The sequence below is a fragment of the Falco rusticolus genome, chromosome 15 (assembly GCF_015220075.1).
Source record: "Falco rusticolus isolate bFalRus1 chromosome 15, bFalRus1.pri, whole genome shotgun sequence".
NCBI classification, from domain to species: domain Eukaryota; kingdom Metazoa; phylum Chordata; class Aves; order Falconiformes; family Falconidae; genus Falco; species Falco rusticolus.
The window spans coordinates 8642058-8663946 of record NC_051201.1 but is presented as its reverse complement, the minus strand read 5'-3'; the positions used below and the strand labels follow the sequence as shown (position 1 = coordinate 8663946).

Below are 21889 nucleotides of genomic sequence, written 5' to 3'. Positions count from 1 at the left end.
TTTGGGGCAATGCCTAGAACACGCAAGGCCCAGAATCTGCTTGCTGGCTCACTGCCATTTCCAGTCCCTCTCCACTGCGTGGTCCTGTGTGCTGCTCAGGGTCAGGATAGCTGGGAGTTCCCCTCCTGACAGACACTCTTCTCAGAACAGCACATCTGCCTGCTGCCTGGCTGCAGTGCAGAGGTTTCCATCCCTAAAATCTGCCAGTATCAATGGACAGAGCTGCATCAGATTGCCATGGTTATATACTAGGAGTCCATCAGAGTTTTATTTAAGTAGTTTTGCTGCCCCTAATTCCCTGTTCTTTACTCTTTTCCAGAAGTTATCCTCCACTCAGTTTTGTGGATTCAACTATTTGTCCAACTGTTCTCTAAAGCATATAGTTAAACCTCATATGCTCTTTGGCAGCACAGCTGTTTTCAGAACTGTCTGTTGTTGTCCTGTAGTTTATGGGCTCTTAGCTGTGCAATGATCTGGGTTATAAACTTGAAGGAAGAGACTTCTTGAAACAGGGTTTTGTTGCAATTATTTCTTAACCCACATATCACTGTTCTGCCTCACAGTGTTGCCTTGCACAACTGCAGGGATAGTGAGCTGCAGCGGAGAAAGCAATGGGGATGGAGAAGTATTATTGGAAACGTGCAGCTGGCGTGTTGCAGGGATGGGGACGGGGGCAAGAACCTCTTAAATTAAAATTGCTCTTGGTGGCAGAATAGCATGAGCAATGGCCTAACCCAACTCTGTCAAAATGATTTGGTTTAAAAAACACCTTACTATTAAAAGCGTTTAAGTTAACAAGATCATTTTGACAGAACTGGGTTAGGGAGTGACTAACATACAATTATGATGGCAGATAAGAGAGGCAGTGAAGTCTAGACAGGGCATGCAAGTGGCACTGAGCAGTGGGCACTCCAAGCATGATCTTAGCTACTGCCATAGCAGCATGTCTGATTACAGCCTCAGTCCCTCTTCATCTCGCAGTAAGGTGGAGAACTGCTTTATAATTTTAACTTTTGGGGGATATGTGAGCAATCTTTACCCAAGTGAGTAATTCACTAAAGAACAGTAGTTATTACTTATGGCAAGAAGTACTCATTCGTTTGCAACAGAAACAAGAGAATCCTGCCTTATCCAAGGTAATTTAAATTCAAGTTCAAGTACAATATAAAGGATACGTACTGGAAACAGGATAAGTATATAGCAAAGTTATGCAGGCAGGGGTGACGTGATTATTTGTTGGTTTTGATGTCTTGATAGTTCTATTCTGATGGACTTCGGTTTTGTTCTGCTTTAATGACAAATTAAAATCCTTACTACAGTTGTCTTATGAGTAAGAATTGTTCCTGCAAGTGAGACTGGAGCGCTAGGGAGTGTTAAGGCCTTACATTTTTACTACTAAAAACTTAAGGCTGTATATGGCTCTATTGTGTTGCTAAAAGAGGATCAGTGAAGAAAAAATAATTGTACTTCCCATGGTGGGAAAGCTTTGCACCATGTTGTTACTGTTGATGGAAAAGGACTCTCTGAATCCTTGAGAAACGGGACTAGGAATCATAAGTGGTAGTGTAGCTAATACCTGCAGTAGTAAAAGTAAACCTAAAGAACTTAAGGGACAGGAAGAACAGTGTGAAGACAAACCAAAAACCAAGCAAACAAAAAAAAAAAACCACAAACACTTCAGTTACTGTGGAGACAAAAACACTAGGAAAGAAAAAAAATGGCCAGAGGTAAAACAAAAATAGTAATTTGAACAATAACAGGGAATTTACTTGGATGTTTACAAAGGAAACAAAAAAAGGTACAAAATACCTGTACGTGTGTACAGGCTGTCAAAATGGATCCCAATTTTGCAGACCTATTGACAGGAGAAATATAATACCTGATCATGAGCTGTGGGAAACCTGTGACAATGTAAAGAGAAATTCATTGTTGCTTAATGAATTTCAGGTAAAGGAAGTCACAAGATGTAAGTTTTTGTGATGGACACCTGCTTAGCCTTCCTATTTCATTCTCATAACCTATATTAAAACTATTACCCTCAGCTCTGTTTTGCAGATGTAAGGATCCTTATTTCTGACAGAAATTAAATTAAATTCATTCTTCTGGTCCTGAAAGCCCACGTGGGTCAGGGGGCATTTTGAGGCTCCGAAGGAAGCATGGGAAGTACACAAGCTATCTGCTTGCTGTCGCACAGCAATAGTTGGAACTCTCTAGGTGATCAGTAAATCAACGCCTCTCATCAATTATTCGAGGCTGTTTGTACTGTAATGTAGATTTGCTTATATTGAAGTAGTGGCAAAGGTAGAAAGTATGTATAAAGACATCTAAAACATTTTTCTAGAACTCCATTGCCTTTATGTACTGTCTATCTCCTCATGTTGTGGCAGTTCAATAGCAGTCTTCTGGATGCATGCTGAAGAGGTCATTTAATGTACAAAAGATTCTTGAAAATTCTACCGAAAACACTGCTTTAGGCAAAGATCACCAACTTTTTTCTGGCATCTCTTGTCTAACTTATTTAAATAAACCAGTACTTTTGGTTGGTTGGTTTGGTTGTTAACAGTTTAGGAATTGATAAAATCCACCCTAATGAAACACTGAGGTTAAAGGGCTTAGCTGTTATATGTCATCACTACGAATGGTAAGGTAAATGCAGAATTAAAGAAAAAAAAATTGCTGCGATTTTAAGACAACCCTATGTGTTTTTTATGTGAAGAAAAACTAGACCAGTTCTAAAATCTTTTGAACTGAGATTATGGTGTAAATCAATGCACTGGCGTTGCAATAAAGTGGTTTACTTGACCAGATGTATTCTGTGGCTTGAAATCTAAAGATAAATCGATTTTTTTTAAAGCTTGTTATGATCTTTCTTTCCTTCTTTTTCAAGAATAAGTTTATATATCTTAAACTTCTTTTATTAACTTTATTAATCTTTTTTTAACAAGTCTACTGCATTCTAGTGTTCACCTTTTAAAGCTACAAGATGATTCTAAAATAACTAGCAAAATTAGTTATATCAGAGATGTTAGGTGTCATAAAGCGTTCCGCCACTCATATATAAAATGAGAACTGTCATCAGTTAGTATATCTACTATAACTACCTACTGCCATACCTTGCTCTAACTTTATGCAGGCAATTAACTCATACAGGTAACCTACATAGATTTTAGTTCCAAAAAGCATTGCAATGTATATTACATTAATTTCTAAAGTTGATATGCTAGTTATGTTCTAGTGTTAGGTTATAAAATTCTACTTCATTGTAATCACTTGGTGTTGTATAAAACTCATGCACTCTGTGGCCTTGTACAAGTAGTGCTCCAAAATGCATGTTCCTGTTAATAGAACAATATTTTTCTAAACTATATCAGCACATACAGTAAGTAGAAAAAAAACCCACTCAGCTTTATCTGTATTTCTCTATAGGCTGTGCATGGACAACCAAATTTATGAATACAGTCTTATGTTTTTAAAACATAAGACAGCTATCTGAATATCTGCTACCTGACATAATGTCACTTTTTTTTTTCCTCTTTGCTACATTAAATAAATTATTTCTATTTCAAATATCACTTTCCTCGCTGAGGGATGAATGAAGAACTAAAGCTGTTTTGTCAACAGCTTTTCTGGATTAGAGTTGTACCTATAGCTGTATAAAACATATGCTATACAGGGAAACCTCTTAGAACAGTGAAGTTTTGTTAAAGAAAACAGCCCAGGGCCATTTGAATATGTGGACTTTCAAACCAAAAATTATGCTTTAATCAACACCAACAAAATCTTTATAAGGGTGGGAATACACTCTTTAAGGGCCATGTGCTTGTCCTCTTCTGGTTGCTTAGCAAAAGCTAGTTCTGGTTTAGCTGGAATCATTCTGCTGTCATTGCATACTTGCCACTTCTTTAGACCCTGGCATAATATAAGAAGGAAAAATGCTACTGTGCCTCACCTGGTAGTCTTCCCTGATTGCCAGATCTCCCTTTACATATGGCTTTTTAATATCATTATAGTAGCCTGGTTCAGTAGCCCTGTTGGTTTCTCCTACACATCTAATCCAGAGGATTATTATCTAGCTACAAGACATTTCTTGATTTTTGTATTGGCCAATGTGAAAATTGCAGGTCCAAATATTTAATAATGCCTTCTATCAGCTCCCGCCCACATACATGGTGTTCTGGCCCCAGAAATGAAGAAAATTAATTTCCAAATTTGGTAAAGAAATTTGGGGGCGGTACAGTCTCCATGCATTGCACAAAGTAAATGTCACAATTTACTGATAGAGCAGTGAATCCCAAATGAAAGTCTGTTCCTCCAATAAATCTCAAAAGGCTCCAGCAGTCTAGGTTGAACTGTAGAGAAATTTATCGAGTTCTGCTGTTACAGTCTGGTCGTATTCCCCTGCAATACATGCCAAAGTCTTGTCAGATCTTTTTCTTTTCCCTGCACTGCACAATACGTGCCTTACTTTTCTGTCAGTACTTGAGAGTCTCACAGTTTTGCATTCACTGAGCTTGTATAACTGTACTCTTCACTTTTTTTTTTTTCATGGAGTTAGATTTAATTACATGGTATGTACATTACTAATATTTTTGGTGTGCTTTTGATTTGTTTGCCTTAAAGTATTGCTGAATAGGGAGCTACTGTGAGGATGGTCCAGTCATAGTGAATTGTATGCGTTGGTGCTAGTGGATAGGACCTGAATTTGATTGGAGTAAGTGAAGAGAAACAGGCAGGAGGTCTGGGGGAGGAACTGAGAAGGGATGCACTGAAATGAATTTAATGCTTGCCCAGGATTCAGAGTGGCAGTCTGAAAAAGCACATATCCTGTTCTTCAAACAAAAATGTTTCTGTGAGCATCGTATTGTTTTATCTCGTATATCATCTCTTTTAGAAGGCAGCCTGTGTAGATTATTTAGGAATTGTTCTCATAAAGCTTCTTGAATATGAAAAGAAGTGCTTTGCCTTATTATTATTTAGTCCTGTGAGTAAAAAGAACTATACTACTTTGTACTGGAAGGGTAAGAAAGTCAGTCATGGCCCTCTTGGGGTCTTTTTCAGACTTTCTTGGACAAAGGTGTAACATACTATTCTGTTTCTGATGGCCTCTATTTCTGGGTCAAAAATCACATTGTATGTAAAAACTGAAAGCTCAGCTACAGAAAAGGACTCTTAAACTGGGATTTCAGTTTTTGCCCTTAGTTTCGAATTTAATCCTGAATATTGTTTGAAGATGATGTCTATTGCTCTGTTTTGCGGTGGTTTTATATTTCCTGCGTTTCAATTCTTGCTCCATTGAAGAAATCAGAAAAATCTGTCCCCTGGCAGATACATGCAACTGCAAGCCCACTCACATATGCACAAAGATATGTACAAATAATCTTAACCACTTTCATTGAAAGTTTGGTTGCTTCTACGTTTTGATACCTTCTACCACCAAACATGGCCCAGGAAATCTATCTTTTTAAAATGTGCCAGAAAGCAGAAGCAGTCACCTCCATGTAATTTCTTAGACCACAGAGGGTTTTCAGGTGATTTGACAGACCCTTCCTATCAAGCAATTAGACTGTTTGCTCCTCATCCTTTACCTTTTCCTGGTATTGAGAGAATGCTGAGAGATTGAAGGCCTCCCTTACTTACCTCACATTTTCCCCAAAATTTCATTGCAAGAGTGTACTGTATTCTCTGATTTCTTTCTTTCCATCTCAGTTGGCAACGAGGCCTGTAAGCCACACAGTTACTTCTGTAATGGATATTCACCTCATTCTTGATGCATTGTCAAAGCGCTGCACTATTAGCTTACTAGTCTTCCATGCTACTTCAGATATTGAGTTTTAGGTTGATAACAGCTCTTCTCCCCTTTTAACAAGACAAGTTTCTCACACTTTCAGATTTTCATGCAACAGATTTCACAGTTGCTTTGGCAATTACTGAAGTTTAAAAAAAAATAAATTACTTTTTACATTGTTTGCTTTTAAAATAACAGCTGACTTTCACCGGTGCTATTCATGTTTTCAGGTATTTTCTTCTATGAGAGTATATGAACATAAAAAAAACCAACAAACCCACCCACCCCACCAAAAACAACTCCCCAAAATTTTCATAGAGTTGCGACAGTAGGGACTCATTTTAAAGTGGAAAAAAATCCAGTGGAAGACAGAGTGTAAGCTTACCACTAGATGTTTCTATATATCGTGTATATAGCGGTTTCTCATGAGATTGTTTGGATATGAATCAAAGAAAATGTATCAGGAAACTTTTACATAGCTCCAGCTTCATTAGAGTAACTGCAATGCAGCCCTTCTCCCCGAGCCATGGCCCAGCTACCTTTCTACAGGTTTATGTCAATCACTGTGGCATTAGGAAGCCCTACTGTGCTAACTTTCTTGTCCATTTCAAGGAATATTTACACAGAGTTGAAACCTGATGTGGCCGCCTACTACATGAAAGGGTGGGTGGGGAAAGACAGGCAAAATTATCCCAGGTGTCCAACAGGGAAAATGTCTTTGAAATAAAATCTGACTGTGTGTTTTCTCTGAAGGCGAGAGAGACACGGAGAGTTCTGTAGTGCAGATGTACGTAAATAAGCTTGCTTAGATTCTGGTAGTGGTCTGGTCTGGGAATCATGGAAATCGCAGTGGATTTAGCAGCTGTGTTCCTCTGCTGGACTGTGAAGGTTTTGCTGAGCTGTGTGCTCTGCAGCTAGGTGATTACTAAAATGAGAATGTACTGCTGGAGCCCTGTGCACTTATGAGATGTATTTTATTTTTTCTTGTGGAGGAAAGGAGAGTAAGTCTGTATGCAAGAACGTTATTTTGTTTGCCTTTTATTATTTGTCATGCTAAGTGTTTATAGTTGACTACATAAAAAGTAGAGGCTAGCAAGGAGGCCGGGAGATTCTTCATATCTCAAAACAAACTGCAAGTAAAATGTTTTCTTGTGGGTGTAATCACTTATCTGGATCTTCTCTTACTATTTTAGGCAGTGAAAGAATTTACAGAATAAATTATATTTTTGAACTTATTTAATATGCACTAATATTATACACTACAAAATTAAAACCTAATATAGCTTTTTTATGATGTAAAAGTAAGATCTTTAAGCTAATTTAACCTTTTTTCCCCCCCACCAGGAATCCTTAATGATCGGAAAACTCAATGGATCATGTTTTTATAATCTACAATATTTTTACCTTGACTGTGCTGTAAACACATGGAGGAGCTGTAAGTAAATGTTCTGTACTGCATGATGAATTGGATTGCTACAGTCTGGAGGAAGGCAAAATAATAATTTCATTTCTGTGGTGATTTGCATAGCTTGTGGTACAATGCCAGAAAGACTAACGGAAATGCTTATGGATACATGGACTCCATTAATAATATTATGGATTACTGTCCTTCCTTCCATTTATATGGCTCCAATGAATCAATCTCAAGTACTGCCAAGTGGATTCAGTACAGGACTGAAAAGGCTAACTGAAGAACAAAGAGTTTTGAACCGTTCCAAGAGAGGCTGGGTTTGGAATCAAATGTTTGTATTAGAAGAATTTTCTGGACCTGAACCAATACTAGTAGGCCGGGTAAGGCACAACTTTTTTTTACCTCTTTTTTTTCGCCCCCCCCCCCCCCCCCAAGTATGTAAATGTATAGTATGTGAAGGTCTTTAGTCATTTGGACTCTTCTAAGAAATTCAGATTTGAGGTGCTCTGTTATTCTGAAATTCTTCATTAATATCCATACATTTGTGCTTTAAAGGTACTTCATTTTTAGGTTATGGTTTCCTGGTTAGCTAACCTGCTATTTACAACAAAATTACACATACTCCATTTGACAAAAATATGCAGGCATATACACTTCCTTTCTTTACTAATATTAGTCACCACTCTTCAGCTCTGTCAGCTGAAGATTTTCACCAAAGCAGCCTTTTGTAAATGTTCGTATTTATTCATTCAGAAAGGTTTTTACACCTACAGATCATTTTCTGTTTCCAGCCGGGTTACAGAAAAGTTATTTATGTTCTGAGAATCTGAAAAACAAAAAAAGGATGTGTGTTATATATAGCATATTACAATGTACTAGTTTTTAGAGAGGTCCTGATATGCACACATATGAAATAATAGTGTTGTCACAGATTTTGTAATGTACTTTCAAAGTTGGGAAGTTTATAATGTTTTTCTATGTGTCCTAGCTTGGCTATTGCCTTAAACCGTTGGTTGGTGCCATGCTTTAACTTACTCTGTAGTTTGGTGTGTACTAACTTCAGTCAGTGAATCAGCATTGCACTTTCTGTAAAAAGATATCATAGGCTGTCTGCATTCATCAGGAATTAATTATCTTTAGAATTATTCTTAGAAAAGAATTTTCTGTTCCTAAATGGGTGTTTGGCCTATAGTGAGCAGTTATAAATACTTGATCGTTGTATCACTAAAGTTCGGATCCCTTCAAATCACCAGGTACATTATTGCCATATTACCTGGCTACTGAAATTGAGTGAAAAAGAAAAAAAAAAAAAAAAACCAACAAACCCCCCCCAAACAAATCGCTAGTGAACAGAAATTACAGATATCAGTTAATTTCATGTAAATATTGGAAAATCTATGGTTAAAGGAATAGGATATAGTATAATATAGGTACTGTCAATAGCTGTAACTATTGCTAAAGAAAACACAGATCAAGTGCATTCCTAAATTTTCCCTAGTGTAGCCACTTTCCAGTCAAAAGTTAGCATCAGAACGTGTAATGAGTTTTATATCCAGTGAATTTTGAGTGCTGTGTTAATTTATATTTATATCAGGTATTATACATCCGTTCTCATTTGTATTTCTGCAGTTAGTAACATATCACAATGTCAAAGAGATCGTGATACACTTACTTGAGATCTTAAAATATTTTATCCACCTTATTCTTTTCAGAATATTTTGGTCAAGCTTTTAAAATTTTTTCGAGTTGCTTTTGAGTAGCTGAGGAGAATCCTGAGTTTTTAGTACTTCTATTTTCAGGGTGTATCCAAGTCTTAATATTTCTACAATATTAGTTTTTTTTGGTGAGTATAATATCCTGAATTGAGTCATCAGTGAATAGAAGTGGGTGTGTTAAACTAAGCCAAACCAATGAAGACATTATGCCATCTTCTGCTGGCATTTTGAATAGAATTAGCTACTCTAAAATGCTGTGACAATCTATTTGTTGAGACGTCTACCTAATTAAAACACTGCATGATATAGATGGAAATGAGAAAAAAGTGACATTTGCTCCCCTAGGGAGAAATGCTTGGTTTTATTTATGGAAATGGCTTAAAATATTCTTGTAATTTTTCACACTCTCCAGAAAAATAATCCCTATTTCTGACTTATTTTTCTTTCCTAAGGTTTACAAGTATTGTGGGTGCTTTCAAACTCTGCTGTAGTCAGTGGGAACAGAGGTACTCCACATCTTTCAGAGCTGCTCTTAATTCTTCCTGACTATAAAGCAGCAGCTCCCTCAGTCACAGTTCTTAGCAAGCCCTCTTGCCGAAACTTCAAGGTATACAGAATGTCACCACCAAAATGCTCTCCTCCTTCATGAAGCTGGGCTATAGTTTGTCCTCTGTCACCCTCATCGCATTTTTATCCACTGCAAGTTAAAAATAACCTCCTTTTCAGAACTCACAGTAGATTTGCATTTACCTAGTTCCTCCTCATCTCTTTTCTGCTTACACTCTTCCTCCAGCCTTTCAGTTTTGCCCCCTGCCAAAGGATTTGCACACTTGGAATATTTCCCTCATTCTGTGACGTTCTTTATCAACTATTTTTCTGCCCTCTGACTTACCTTGATTTTCTTTGGGGGTTTTTTGGCCAGCCTTTGAAAGAAGGACACTCTTTAAAATACGATATAATGAATTGATGTAGAGAGGCTTAACATGGTGGATACCAAATATGTATGCTACCTATCTGCTGCATTTTTCTGGACATATATGTGCTTTTCTGACATTATAGAGACAGTGTTTCTTATATGTGCTTTTTTACATGTTCAAAGTACTAGTATAATCTTAAACAAATTTATTGACAGTTAATGTCCCAAAGTAAACATTCTTGAAGCAAATCTAGTTATGTAGGTTTGGGTTGCAGTTTTCTTCCATTTTTACACTATTTTAGAGTGTATATGGTATCTTTTGTGGTCATATATTATTTGTACAATGTGATTGTACAATGTAATTAGGTGCTCTGGATATTAAATACAAAAATATATATTTTTTTCACAATCAGAAATAATATACACACAAGCAGAATCTATGTTCTCAAATGTACCTTTAAAGCCCACTGAAAATTCAGCTCTTAAGAACTGCTCAGAATAATATTGATACTTAAATAACGGTTTTTATGTCAGTGGGTGGAAAGACACTGAGTAGAAGCATTTGATTCTAACGGAATTGAAATGTATGTCAGCAAAATAAAACTGAAAATTTAGATTAATTATAATAAATATAAACAATACAAATCACTTTCAAAATAAAAGGCGGCATATAGAGTGTACTAAGCATTCATTCAATTAGTTAAAAAGATGTGATACCAAAGTTTCTGAAGTACAGCGAAAGTTTAGCAACACAGGGTTTATAGAGATATGTAATACATTTTATTAGGCTGCTCCATTTTTCTGAGAGAAACAGCTTCTAGGCATGAAGACCCTTCTTCAGAATTTTAAATGTTGCAGTACAACCACACACTCTTCAAAGGTACTTATTTATTGCTATTCTGCACAAATTTATATTAATAAATGCATTACCAATGTATTTGCTCAAATAAATGAAAGAATCTGGGGTAAGACTGATAGGGTATTTAATGTCACTTCTTTCTTAAAGAGTGGTCATTTTCTTCGATGGCTTGAGTAAAGGACAGGATAAAATCTTTTGCTTTCAGTCTTGGACTTCTTACAATGAGTTTGAACAATATGCACTTTTAATATCAATTTTAATATTTATATTCAGTAGGAACAAACTCAAAATATGCAGCTCTACTTGAGTTCACACATCTGTAAAAAGTGTATGAATCTTACTTTTAGGGTGATTTCTGAATTTCAGATTTCTCCATAAAATGCTACAAACGTTCTAGTTTTTCTTTCTTGTCTGTATTAATACTGCATTTATTTTGACAAATGATATTGTAATAAATTCCATATTGTTTTGATCTGTACATGTAGAAATGTATATATGCATTTTGAGAAACCTACACAGTAACCTTTTTCATGTTCCTGTGACATACTTCAAATGAGCTTGGTTTTGTTCACAGCAATACAATACAGAAAGATAGATTTACAAATACCTTTTCGTACTTAATTTCCTTCTTTTTGCTTCATCCATAGAAACAGGTACATACTTTACAAAGCGAGTGCATCTGCTTTAGAGGACTCTGTACACTGCCTAGCGCTGTCAGCAGTTTGCAGGCCTCCCAGTGGCTGACAACCTCATTGGAGTGTAGAGTGATATGTCTTGTGACACTGCATGCCGTCCCTGTGGACTTGGTTAGTTAGATAGAACTTTTACTTGATACACACTGCTGCATCTCTGTCTCCTCTGCATGCGTATACAGCACCATGGCAGCTGCGCTGTGAAATCTGTGGAAGAGCAAACGCTGCTCTTCTTTCACAGGAGACAGATACCAAATTTACAAGAAATAGGTAATAGTGTTTAAAAGCATTAGGAAACTAGGTTCTGGGTATCTAATTGTAGCTCCTGTTTTATGGAACGTGTTGTTTGTGATGTTTTAAATGGGATAGGACCTACTTTAATGGAAGTTTTTAAGCAAAAACCTGGGATAGTTTGATGTGTTAATAGTTGTCGTTTGTAAGTACAATGTGTGGAGAGAACAAAAGAAGGCATGAAGGTGACAAAAGTTTTTGGTTTCTTTTTGATTTAATTATTTAGAAAACCCCTAACCTTCCCCAGACTTTTTGGTATTTACCAATTTCAAGTCCCAAAGTAATATATTGCATATTTTGCATGCAGTCTTTGTGATGAGAGATTTGAAAGTGAGCAAGCCAAGGAAGACCTGCATCTTTCACAGGCACAGCTGCTGTGTCACATCTGTGGCCTGTGGTTGGCAGAAGAGCTGTGCTGGCTCTTGAGAAGTTGCTTTGAAAAGTCGGGACGGGGAGGACACAAACTAGATTGAGTTACTGAGACTCAGAAAGAACGTTCCTGAGTCAACTTTTCAGTGTCGTGTAGTCTCAGGTAGACATTTTTTATCTGTAACTGTGGAGTTTTTCTTCCTTGTTTCTCACTTACGTGATGTGTGTCTTCACTCTGATAAATGCAGATTTTGTTTGTACGGCTTGTAGGATGAGCGAGCTAGGCAACTTCTGCTTTTTAGAGCAATGGAGATTTTTCACTTGATGTATGGGGCTTAGGTTCAGGCCTTTAGAGGAGAAATAATTTTCCTGTAGGAGGAGTAGAAGAAAGGCATCATGTTTTCACGGTTAAGTGCTTCAGGCTGTGCTACTGCAAAAACCGAACCTGGAAATGCAGAGAGCACTTATAAATAGCTTCAAGCTGTATGTTCTACATTATACATGTTTTATGCAATCTTTGATTTCATTGCCAACATACATTTTATCTCTTAACAAGGAAATGGTAAAATCTTACTTGTTTAAAATCATAAATAGTTCTGTTGAAGTACAAGTGATATATATATGCAAAGTAAACAAGGTTTTAATTAAGCAAGTTCTTTCCATATGCTTTCCTTTTTATTCCTGCATTGAGCTTGTGATTATAATGGCTGCCTGAAAGTACTGTTGTACTCAAAGTGATACAAACCCGTAATGTATACAACTAAGGCTGTCATTACTTTAGGTGTGAATTACAAGTTGTTTCCCTGAATGGAAGAAATCATTGTGAAATACAGGTGTAGTATAGACCTAGCATAAGTTTCACAGGGTATAACATGGTCCTACATTAATGTATCATTAAAGTTTTCACCATTAGAACAGCAGAAATCAGAACACCATATTAAATAGATTCTTCTATTTTCCTTCCAATATGTGCTTGTATGTTTTGGTATCTATGATTTAAATGCAAGCCATAAAATATTTAGTATCTGAAATGTTGCAAAGTCAACGCTGCTTTCTAAGGCCTAGATTTTTGTTGTTGTTTTGCAACCATAATTATACGCTAATTTTCCTACATATGTTTAATAAACTCCCAGCAGCTGAAACATACCATTTATTTTGCTACTGTATTCTTCATGGAAAATACTAATTCCCCCTGCCTTTTGTGTGCTTCTGAAGGAGAAGAGATGCCTATATACTTCATAGAATGCTCCAGCTTATATGGTCTAAATCAGTGTGGTAAGCAGGAGTGTCAGTAGTTCTGAGAAAAGCTCTTTGAGAAATGTTGCTGCAAAGACAATAAATATACTATACAACATTTTATAAAAGCCTGATAAAAGTACTGGTTTTTAAAAAAAATATTCCTGAGCCTACACAAATTTGATTTGGGTTTTGTTTTTATTTTTCTTTTAATTAAGTAGGAGTTCAAAGAAATTTCTTCTTGGAAAGCATGAATTTAAAGAAGGAAATTTTGACTGAATTGAGCCAACGGTATGTAAATTCTCTAATACAGTATAAAATAGTTTTCATGATTTTTCTTAGAGTTGACAAAAAAGACGTATCCTCAGACTACAAAATCTCATTGCTGTATATTTCTGGGAGTATCACTAGGTAAGGCTGAACACTTTCATGCTCCCTTATCTCTAGTCTGGGGGCATGACATAAACACATTTTAAGTAGAGTCACAACTTTCAACACTTGTATGTCAGCTAGTACAACTGCACTGGTGATAACCAAAAGGCATTTCATCAGTTGCTTCCTTTATTTCTGCTTCACACTATTACGGTAAGAGAGTAAAAAAAGTGGCACATAATAGGTACCAGTATGGACCACCAATGTGGTAAGCACTTAAAGGAATGCATTATAATGTCAAGGTACTTATGAATCCTGCATGGTAAAGGGTCAACCTACAAAACACCAAGCACCTTCTGAGCCCTCTGTGTTTTCTTTACTGAGGTGGGGACACCTCAGTGATGTGATTAACATCTTAAGTTTAAGACTTCATAGACAATAAGCATGGTATAATATCAAAGAATTGAGTTGAGATTTTTGTTTTAGGTTTTTTTGTTGTTGTTGAAAAGCAGAATGGTATATATGGGGGGATATGATTTCACTGTGTGTGCTTAGGCATTTGGATCCCCTGATGTTACTTTAACATTATTTGCTTAAATTTCCTTGTCATGTTTTTCTAAAGCCACAAAGATTTCTAATCTGAAAAAAAAAGTAGCTGTTATTGAGAATTTTTGTTTGTTTGTGAAGAATTAGAAGCTTGTGTACTTTTATTCAATATATTGATCTAAACACTTTATCTTTCTCACAATTAATTGAAATGTTTTCCATGTGTGCATGCAAATTGCTGAAGTGACAGTATGAAAAATTAAGTAGAGCCTTCCACATGATATTACACAGATGCCCTATAATCGTTTAGTCTTTCCAACATTGCTTTAGTAAATGGTTTTCAATTTCTACCTGTAGGGCCCACCTCTGGTGCTGTCAGGATGCTTCAGTTCCAGTTGTCAATTTAACTACCAATTAGTGCCAATTGTGATGGTGGTGTTTTGCTAAAAGTTTATCCTTTCTGAACTTGACAAACATATTTCCCATAGGCTGCTGAAAACATAGTAGTGACTTCCCAAAAGTGACAGAACATGTTGCCTTTCAACCAGTAAAGTGAAAGAATTTATTTATTGCTTTCAGGTCCAGATATGATCCTTAATTTTTCAAGGATTTACGTAATAAAAACGTTTAAAATATTTTTGCATTAAAATGATAAATACTTTGGGACTAATTCCTTCAGTGTGTGCAGGCTTCCAGTAAGAGCTCTGGAGCTGAAGTAATTCATGAACTGAATTACATCTGAGAAAGGCTGACTTTTTAACTGGTGGATAGCTCTGTATTTTTAGGATGTAATAAACACACGTTCACCATAACTGCAAGAAAAATTAGTTTGCATGTGAAAATAATGGGAAAGAGCTTGCACAAATTTTGTTTCTTGAAAGTTCTGTTTTAAAAATTGGGTTTTTTTCCTATTTTAGTAAAGTGAAAGAAGAAAAAGGAAGGCATAATGTGTGTAGTGGAACAGACCAAGGACTTCACAGCTGAGGGTCTTTTATTTGGTTGTTGATGAGTTTTATTTTTTTGGACAAGATTCGGATGTTGATGCTATGCAATTTAATCTGGATGCAAAGCAGTAAACCTCATTACGGAAATAATTTGCTTCAATTAGTATTTTAGGCCATGTTTAAAGGTAACTGTTATTTGAAATCAATGTGTGGGGCATTGAAAATAAATGTAGATAATTTCCCTAAAGATATTTAAGCAAATATTTATGTATCTGAGCAGCCTTTTGGCGATCCCTGGGGAACACCTGTGGTGATATAGAGTAACATATAACTTTCTTTTTTCCTTGAGGACTCTCTATTAGTGTAAAGATTCTCCTTCCATAATTTCTTTCAAAGCTTTTATTTTACAGCAGTCATGCCAGCAGCTAAGAAAAAGTAAGTGTAGCTTTCCCTGGGGACTATCAATGCCATTCCTGAATTAACCAGAGGAATCATTAGGAGCAATGTAAGAAATCCCTTTTCTTGTTTCAGGGTCTGAGCTCAGGAACTGTTATGCACCCAGCCCCTGGTGAATAGAAGCAAAGCTGAGGGTTTGTGTTTCAACTTGATGTACTGTGCATTGCTGTTACATCATGCCTCAATGAGAGGGAATGTAGTTAAATAAAAGACTGACTCAGAAAGGATCACTGGAGGCAAGGAACCCAGTTGTAGGTAGAACCAGCGAAACATATTTCTTAGCAGTTTAGAGTGCCCTAGTCATCTCCTGGTTTAAATCCAGAAACCATATTATCCAATTTTTTTTTTCCCTTGCTGAGAGAACTGCTTACATACAATACATACAATAGGGGTATTGTTACCAACTGAGAAAAGGTGAATTTCAGTATATACAAAACTGGTGGCGGGCATCCAGACGTGAAGCACACAGAGGATACAGGAATTGAACCAAACCATAGCTCATCTATCACATAATTGTCTAAGGTCGTCAAGCTACAAGCATCATTAAAAGCTATTGACATGTTATACACCCAACATAAGAAATCAGGATATTAAAGGGAATGGAAAAAAACCTCCATATTTTTAAATTAATTTGGGATAACCTGCAACATAACTGATGTAACATTATCCTGTATATTAAAGCATGATACAAAAGGTGATATCCAATATTACTCAACTCAAATACCCTTACTGACATAACTGCTATTCCCTTTTAACTTTTTTTTTTTTTTTTAGCTGTCTGTTTTGCAGACAACCTGTTCTCTGTTATGTGGTCTAAAACTTTTAGTGTAGAGTATTGGCACACTTTGCAATTCCTATTGTTGTCATGTCACACAGACAAGAAAATACAATGTCCAGAGGCAAAAAGATTGTGTTTCTTCCTTTATGAAAAACCAAGGTTTAATGCCAAAACAATATTTCAAATTTATAGTTCGTTTCTTCTAATTAATGGATCTTGATTATTTTTTCTATTTCCTGCATATCTGTTAGAATATTTGATTAACTGAGAGCAGGTGCTGATCTAAATATACAAGGACTTTTACTTTTTGTTGAGTTTTCATATGAATAAAAAGAAGTTACTTGAATAATTTAAAACATGTACCAGGATTTTACTTGGCACAAACAGTTTTATATACCAAATTGAGATTTAAGCCATGGGGTTTTTTTAAGGGAATCTCAGCATGGACTTATTTCTTCTGTGATTTTCTAAAATGTTGTACATACCCTCAAAGCATACATGAAGGGCATTTTTATGAAGTGAACTACAGCAAATGAGGAATAGTACACTAAGTAACAGTAAATGTGAGAGCTGCTAGTGCTGCTGTTTGTATTAAGAAGCATTAGTTAAAATTTTGATACATTTTGTTGAATAGGAGAAAATTCCTGCCTCGAAGCCGTTACTGTCTAAATAGGATATGCAGAATGTAGCTGAGGAAGAAAATGTAAATGCAGAAAGATGGTGTGGGCAGAGAAGTCATTTTCAATGTCCGCAATTATGTCTCAAGTCTGTGGCATTGCCAGGGGACAAGCTTTCTGATTTTCTGTTAATTTCCATAGACAGTGCTGTCTCCCACTAACAAGTAATAGTATCACAAGGTGTAAAGACCAAATAGCTCGTGGTGTTCCCCAGGGGTCAGTACTGGGTGCTGTCCTGTTCAACTTACTCATCAGTGACCTGGATGATGGGACGGAGTGCACCCTCTGCAGATTTGCTGATGATACAAAACTGGGAGGAGTGGTCAATATCCCAGAACACTGCACTGCCCTTGAGCAAGACTGGACAGGCTGGAGAGTTGGGTGGAGAGGAACCTCATGAAGGTCAACAAAGGGAAGTGTAAGGTCCGGCACCTGGGGAGGAACAATGTGGTGCAGCAGTACAGGCTGGGGCTGACCTGCTGGGGGGCGGCTCTGCGGAGAGGGACCCGGGACTGCTGGGGGACAGCAAGTTGCCTGTGGGCCAGCAGTGTGCCCGGGTGGCCAAGGAGGCCAGTGGGATCCTGGGGTGCATGAGGGGGACCGTGGCCAGCAGGTGCAGGGAGGTGATCCTGCCCCTCTGCTCTGCCCTGGTGAGGCTGCACCCGGAGCGCTGTGTCCAGTGCTGGGCTCCCCAGTTCAGGAGAGACAGGGAACTGCTGGGGAGGGGCAAGTGGAGGGCTGTGAAGCTGATGAGGGGACTGGAGCATCTCCCTTATGAGGAAAGGCTGGGAGAGCCGGGCCTGTTTAGCCGGGAGAAGGCTCAGAGGGGACCTTATCAATGCATACAAGTGTCTTAAGGACAAGTGTCAAGAGAACGGGGCCAGGCTCTTGTCAGTGGTGCCCAGCGACAGGACAAGGGGCAGTGGGCACAAGCTGCACCACGGGAAGTTCCAGCTGAACATGAGGAAGAACTTCTTTACCCTGAGGGTGACAGAGCCCTGGCACAGGCTGCCCAGGGAGGCTGTGGGGTCTCATTCTCTGGAGACGGTCAAAATCCACCTGGACGTGGCTGTGCAGCCTGCTGTAGGTGACCCTGCTTTAGCAGGGGGTTGGGCTAGATGATCTCCAGAGGTGCCTTCCAACCCTGACCATTCTGTGAATATAAGGCTTACTGACACAGTGGAATTATCATACCTCAAAAATAAGGAAAATGACAAGCACTTTAAAATGCAAGGCAGAATTAGGTTTCTCATTCTGTTTAGAAGGTAGCTGCACTGATACCCCATTAAGTAATCATTCTGTAATTGATCTAAGTTCTGTCACTCCAGAAGACCACCTGCTAGTTACTGCAAGCTAGCAATAAGCAATGATAGGAATTGAGTAGTATATATGCGTAAATAAATATTTGGATTTTTTAATGGAGCTTTCTGTGAATAAATGTTTCTAAATCAAATGCATTCTGCAGAAGTACTGTAATAGACAAATACCTATGGACAAAGTTGGATGGATAGTGAAGCAAAATTTTGCTCCACTAGCTAGGCTTCAGCCCCCCTGGGACAATAGATTCACTGCAGTGCTTTGACTGTGTTATGAAATGTATGTGTTACATACCTGTAAAGTGGGAAAAAAATATAACATGAGCCACTATTATTCCAACTGACATATCCTATGCAGAATCAGAAATATATTTGTAAATTCTGCAAATTGCAGAAAGACTGGAAAACACAAGAGATACTTTCCCCACTCCAAGACAGCAAATGTGGCTCCATTTTGTCTTAAGGCTCAGTTTCTCTGATGTCATGTTAGGAAGGCAGTTTGTCAGCCTGGAAGAATGCAAGTACCGACTCGTGATAGTCCACTTTGTATTTAGCTCTGAGCACCTCCGAAGCACAGGAGGATCTAGGCTGGTGTAGGACAAAGTAACTGACCTCAGGAGTCTCTTTTCTTGGTGACCTTCCTGCTGTAATAACCGTCATACAGTCTTCAGGTACTCAGGTGTTTCATTGTCCCCATGAGACACTATCAAAAGAAATCTCTCAGGAGCATGTCTTTGAGATTTCTCAGGGAGACCAATAATCCAGTAATAGTTAATCCTTAATTTATTCTTTTTTTCTGCCACTTAATTGATAAATCACTTGTCCTTATTATGCCCTGTGATATGCTCTGTTACAGAGGCAGAATTTCTGCTTTGTGAAGCTGTATGCTTCACAGTACTGCTTTTAGCTGATAAAAATAATTTTGAGGGGTCCAGTCTTCCAGATACTTTGAATTGCTTGAGATCCAATAGGTCAAATTCATTCAAAATTTGGTTAGTAAACTCACTAGGCATTAAGCCTGTCTTAATGAAGTTAATGTAAAGTCCTATGTACAGTTTATGCGGTGTCTGGTGGTGGCAGAGAGATGAAAGAAAAAGCAATGACTACACTAAGATGAAAACTCTTGTGTTGTGCATATATACGTTATTACATGTGTCTAAGAGAATATTAAAAGGGTTCCTTTTAATAAGAGGGGACTATAAGACTTAGTAGGGCATGTGTTTTGTTACTGAAACCATTTCTTTCTGGAATTAAGTAAGCAGAATTAATTAAGCACAGGAGTGTAAGAAAGCCACAGCATTCATGCAGCTTCTGCTCTGTGTAGATTGACCCTTGTAGTGTTTGTGTCCTTTGTAATCCTTTTAGAAATCCTCTTAACCTTTTCTGTAGTGACTGTACCTTCATGCTTGATGCAGCAGTATTGTGAGCCAAAAATGGGGAGAAAAAAAGAAGAAAAGAAAAAAAAAAACATCACCTGCCAAAGGTAATTTTGCATGTCATACCAAGTTCTGCTTTGCAGCAGGAAAAGAGCTGCAGCTACTTGAAAATCCTTTTTTTTTAATAATCTTCCCTATTGATCACACCTGTATTGAAATACTACATGTGGAAGCTCAAATATTTCTGATAAGCCCTTGCAAAGAATACTTATTTTGCTGGAGAATCAAAAAGTGATAATAAGTCGTACTTTATTTTCTAAAACTCAAAGTCTTTTGTCATTCTATACCTTACCAACCTAACATTAGTTGGGATTCTTTCAAAAGTGCAGGTTACTCGTTAGGAATATGTGAAATGAAAATTTTATCCTATGTATTTCTAAATTTCTGTTATTTTCAATTCTTAATATGAAAAAATATTGTTAAGCTTGTTTTGAGATGCATAAAGTGTTTTGGGTGTTCAAGAAAAACTGGTATACTTTTGTTTATAGAAATTAATGATGGGCTGTGTAAGTAAGAAAGTTCTTGTACATAACGTATCATAGCAAAACTGTGGAAAGGTTTGTCCTTGGTACTCTTCTGGCCTTTTATTACAAAAAAACAGAACAGTCAGTAACCACTTATTAATATTTTTCTCTCTCTTTTATTCTAGCTTTAGGTACATTAAGCTCTCAGTAATTATCTCATTCATAATCCTCTATAACAAGTAATATTTTCTGCATCTTGTGAAGTGTAATTGGAAAATATTTTCTTTGGATGTACACTATTTCTATTCCCTCTTTAATATAACTTTACCCAAGAGTATCTTGCCTAGGAAAAATGAGCAAGTATAATTTTATACAGGTAATCAAATCTCTGAAATGTTGGCACATTTTCCTTTATCTCCATGGGACCAAAAGCTAACCTTCAAATAGACCAAGGCATTAAAAGAGAGAACCTCAGCACACAATTAGAACTCAAATAGGCTTGTACAATGCAACTTGAACAGAAGTGCTATTTTGAGTTATTAGTACTGTATTTCTTCTACAGGGTATTCCATTTGTTTAATACAGAACTGCAGGACAATATATGTATTACTCTATGTGTATGCATATGTGTCTTGGTCCGTGTATATATAGATATGTCTAACATATTATTTAAATGCTGGATTATACCAGGAGTTTACTGCCTTTCTAAAGAATTCTGTTTTTTTCTCCCTTAGGAGTCAAAACCACATCTTGATACAGTTTTTATCTTATTTGGCCGAGCAAAATAAACATAGGGTGGGGGGGAGGGGATGACAGAAATCAGCATGTGCTTAGAATCATCTTGGTTGCAATACACTGCATTTATTTCAAACCTTCTGATATATATCATGCTTAAGTGGATACAAAGCTGTCTGGTTTTGGGCAGAGCAGACATTGTCAAGCCTAGTATATGGCAGACCTACAACGAAACCTTTCGGTCTCTATTTTTGTTGTGGAATTGAACATTCTTATTCCTATTTTCACTCATTTCGGTATCAAGGGCTCTTATGAATACGGAACCCAGAGAAAGTTGATACTGAAAGATGATATGACTCCCCAGCTGTAAACAATTTACCAGGAATCTGGTAGTGTGTAACCCAGCAAGATAGCTGCCATTTTGACAATGTTTATTTTTAAATAAGGTGCTAGATTTCCCAGTGACAATTTCCCCTCCCCCCCCTTGTTCTAGTTTAAAAGTTTGGCTTTACATTAGTTGCATATTTAAATGCAATAGTAGGCTTATGTTGGTAATTCAGAATTTTTTGGTGTGGATATGTTCATTCTCAAAGAACAAATTTTGGATTATTTTAAGTTCCGTTTTCAGTTTGCCAGATTATTCTATGGCTATGATATGTAAAGCCTAGTTATTGAGGTCTGAATTTGGTCTTTTATGTTCTTGGACCAAGATTTTTCTGTTTTGCATTACCATGAAAATATTCACTGAGTTCTTCCAATTATAACACTTCAGCTCTAAGACAATTTGCTTAGTGAGTTTGTTAAACATTGCCTTAATTTACTGTGAAAACATTCTTAAAAACAGGATATTCAGTAATTGGCTTTTAAAATGTGGTGCAAGTATGATTAAAA

At 37.1% G+C, this 21889-nt stretch overlaps 1 protein-coding gene across 4 annotated transcripts in view; it reads left to right on the top strand.

Annotated features, from left to right (window-relative positions):
- The window catches only part of CDH8 (cadherin 8), a 214158-nt gene that overhangs the window by 69623 nt on the left and 122646 nt on the right, over window positions 1-21889 (top strand). For 3 of the 4 annotated variants that reach the window (XM_037409396.1, XM_037409397.1, XM_037409400.1), the window contains exons 2-3: window positions 7130-7220; window positions 7314-7576. In XM_037409396.1, the coding sequence (XP_037265293.1) occupies window positions 7130-7220; window positions 7314-7576 (354 nt within the window). Of the gene's footprint in view, window positions 1-7129; window positions 7577-21889 lie in introns of all 4 variants that reach the window. The other variant, XM_037409398.1, reaches the window with a different exon arrangement.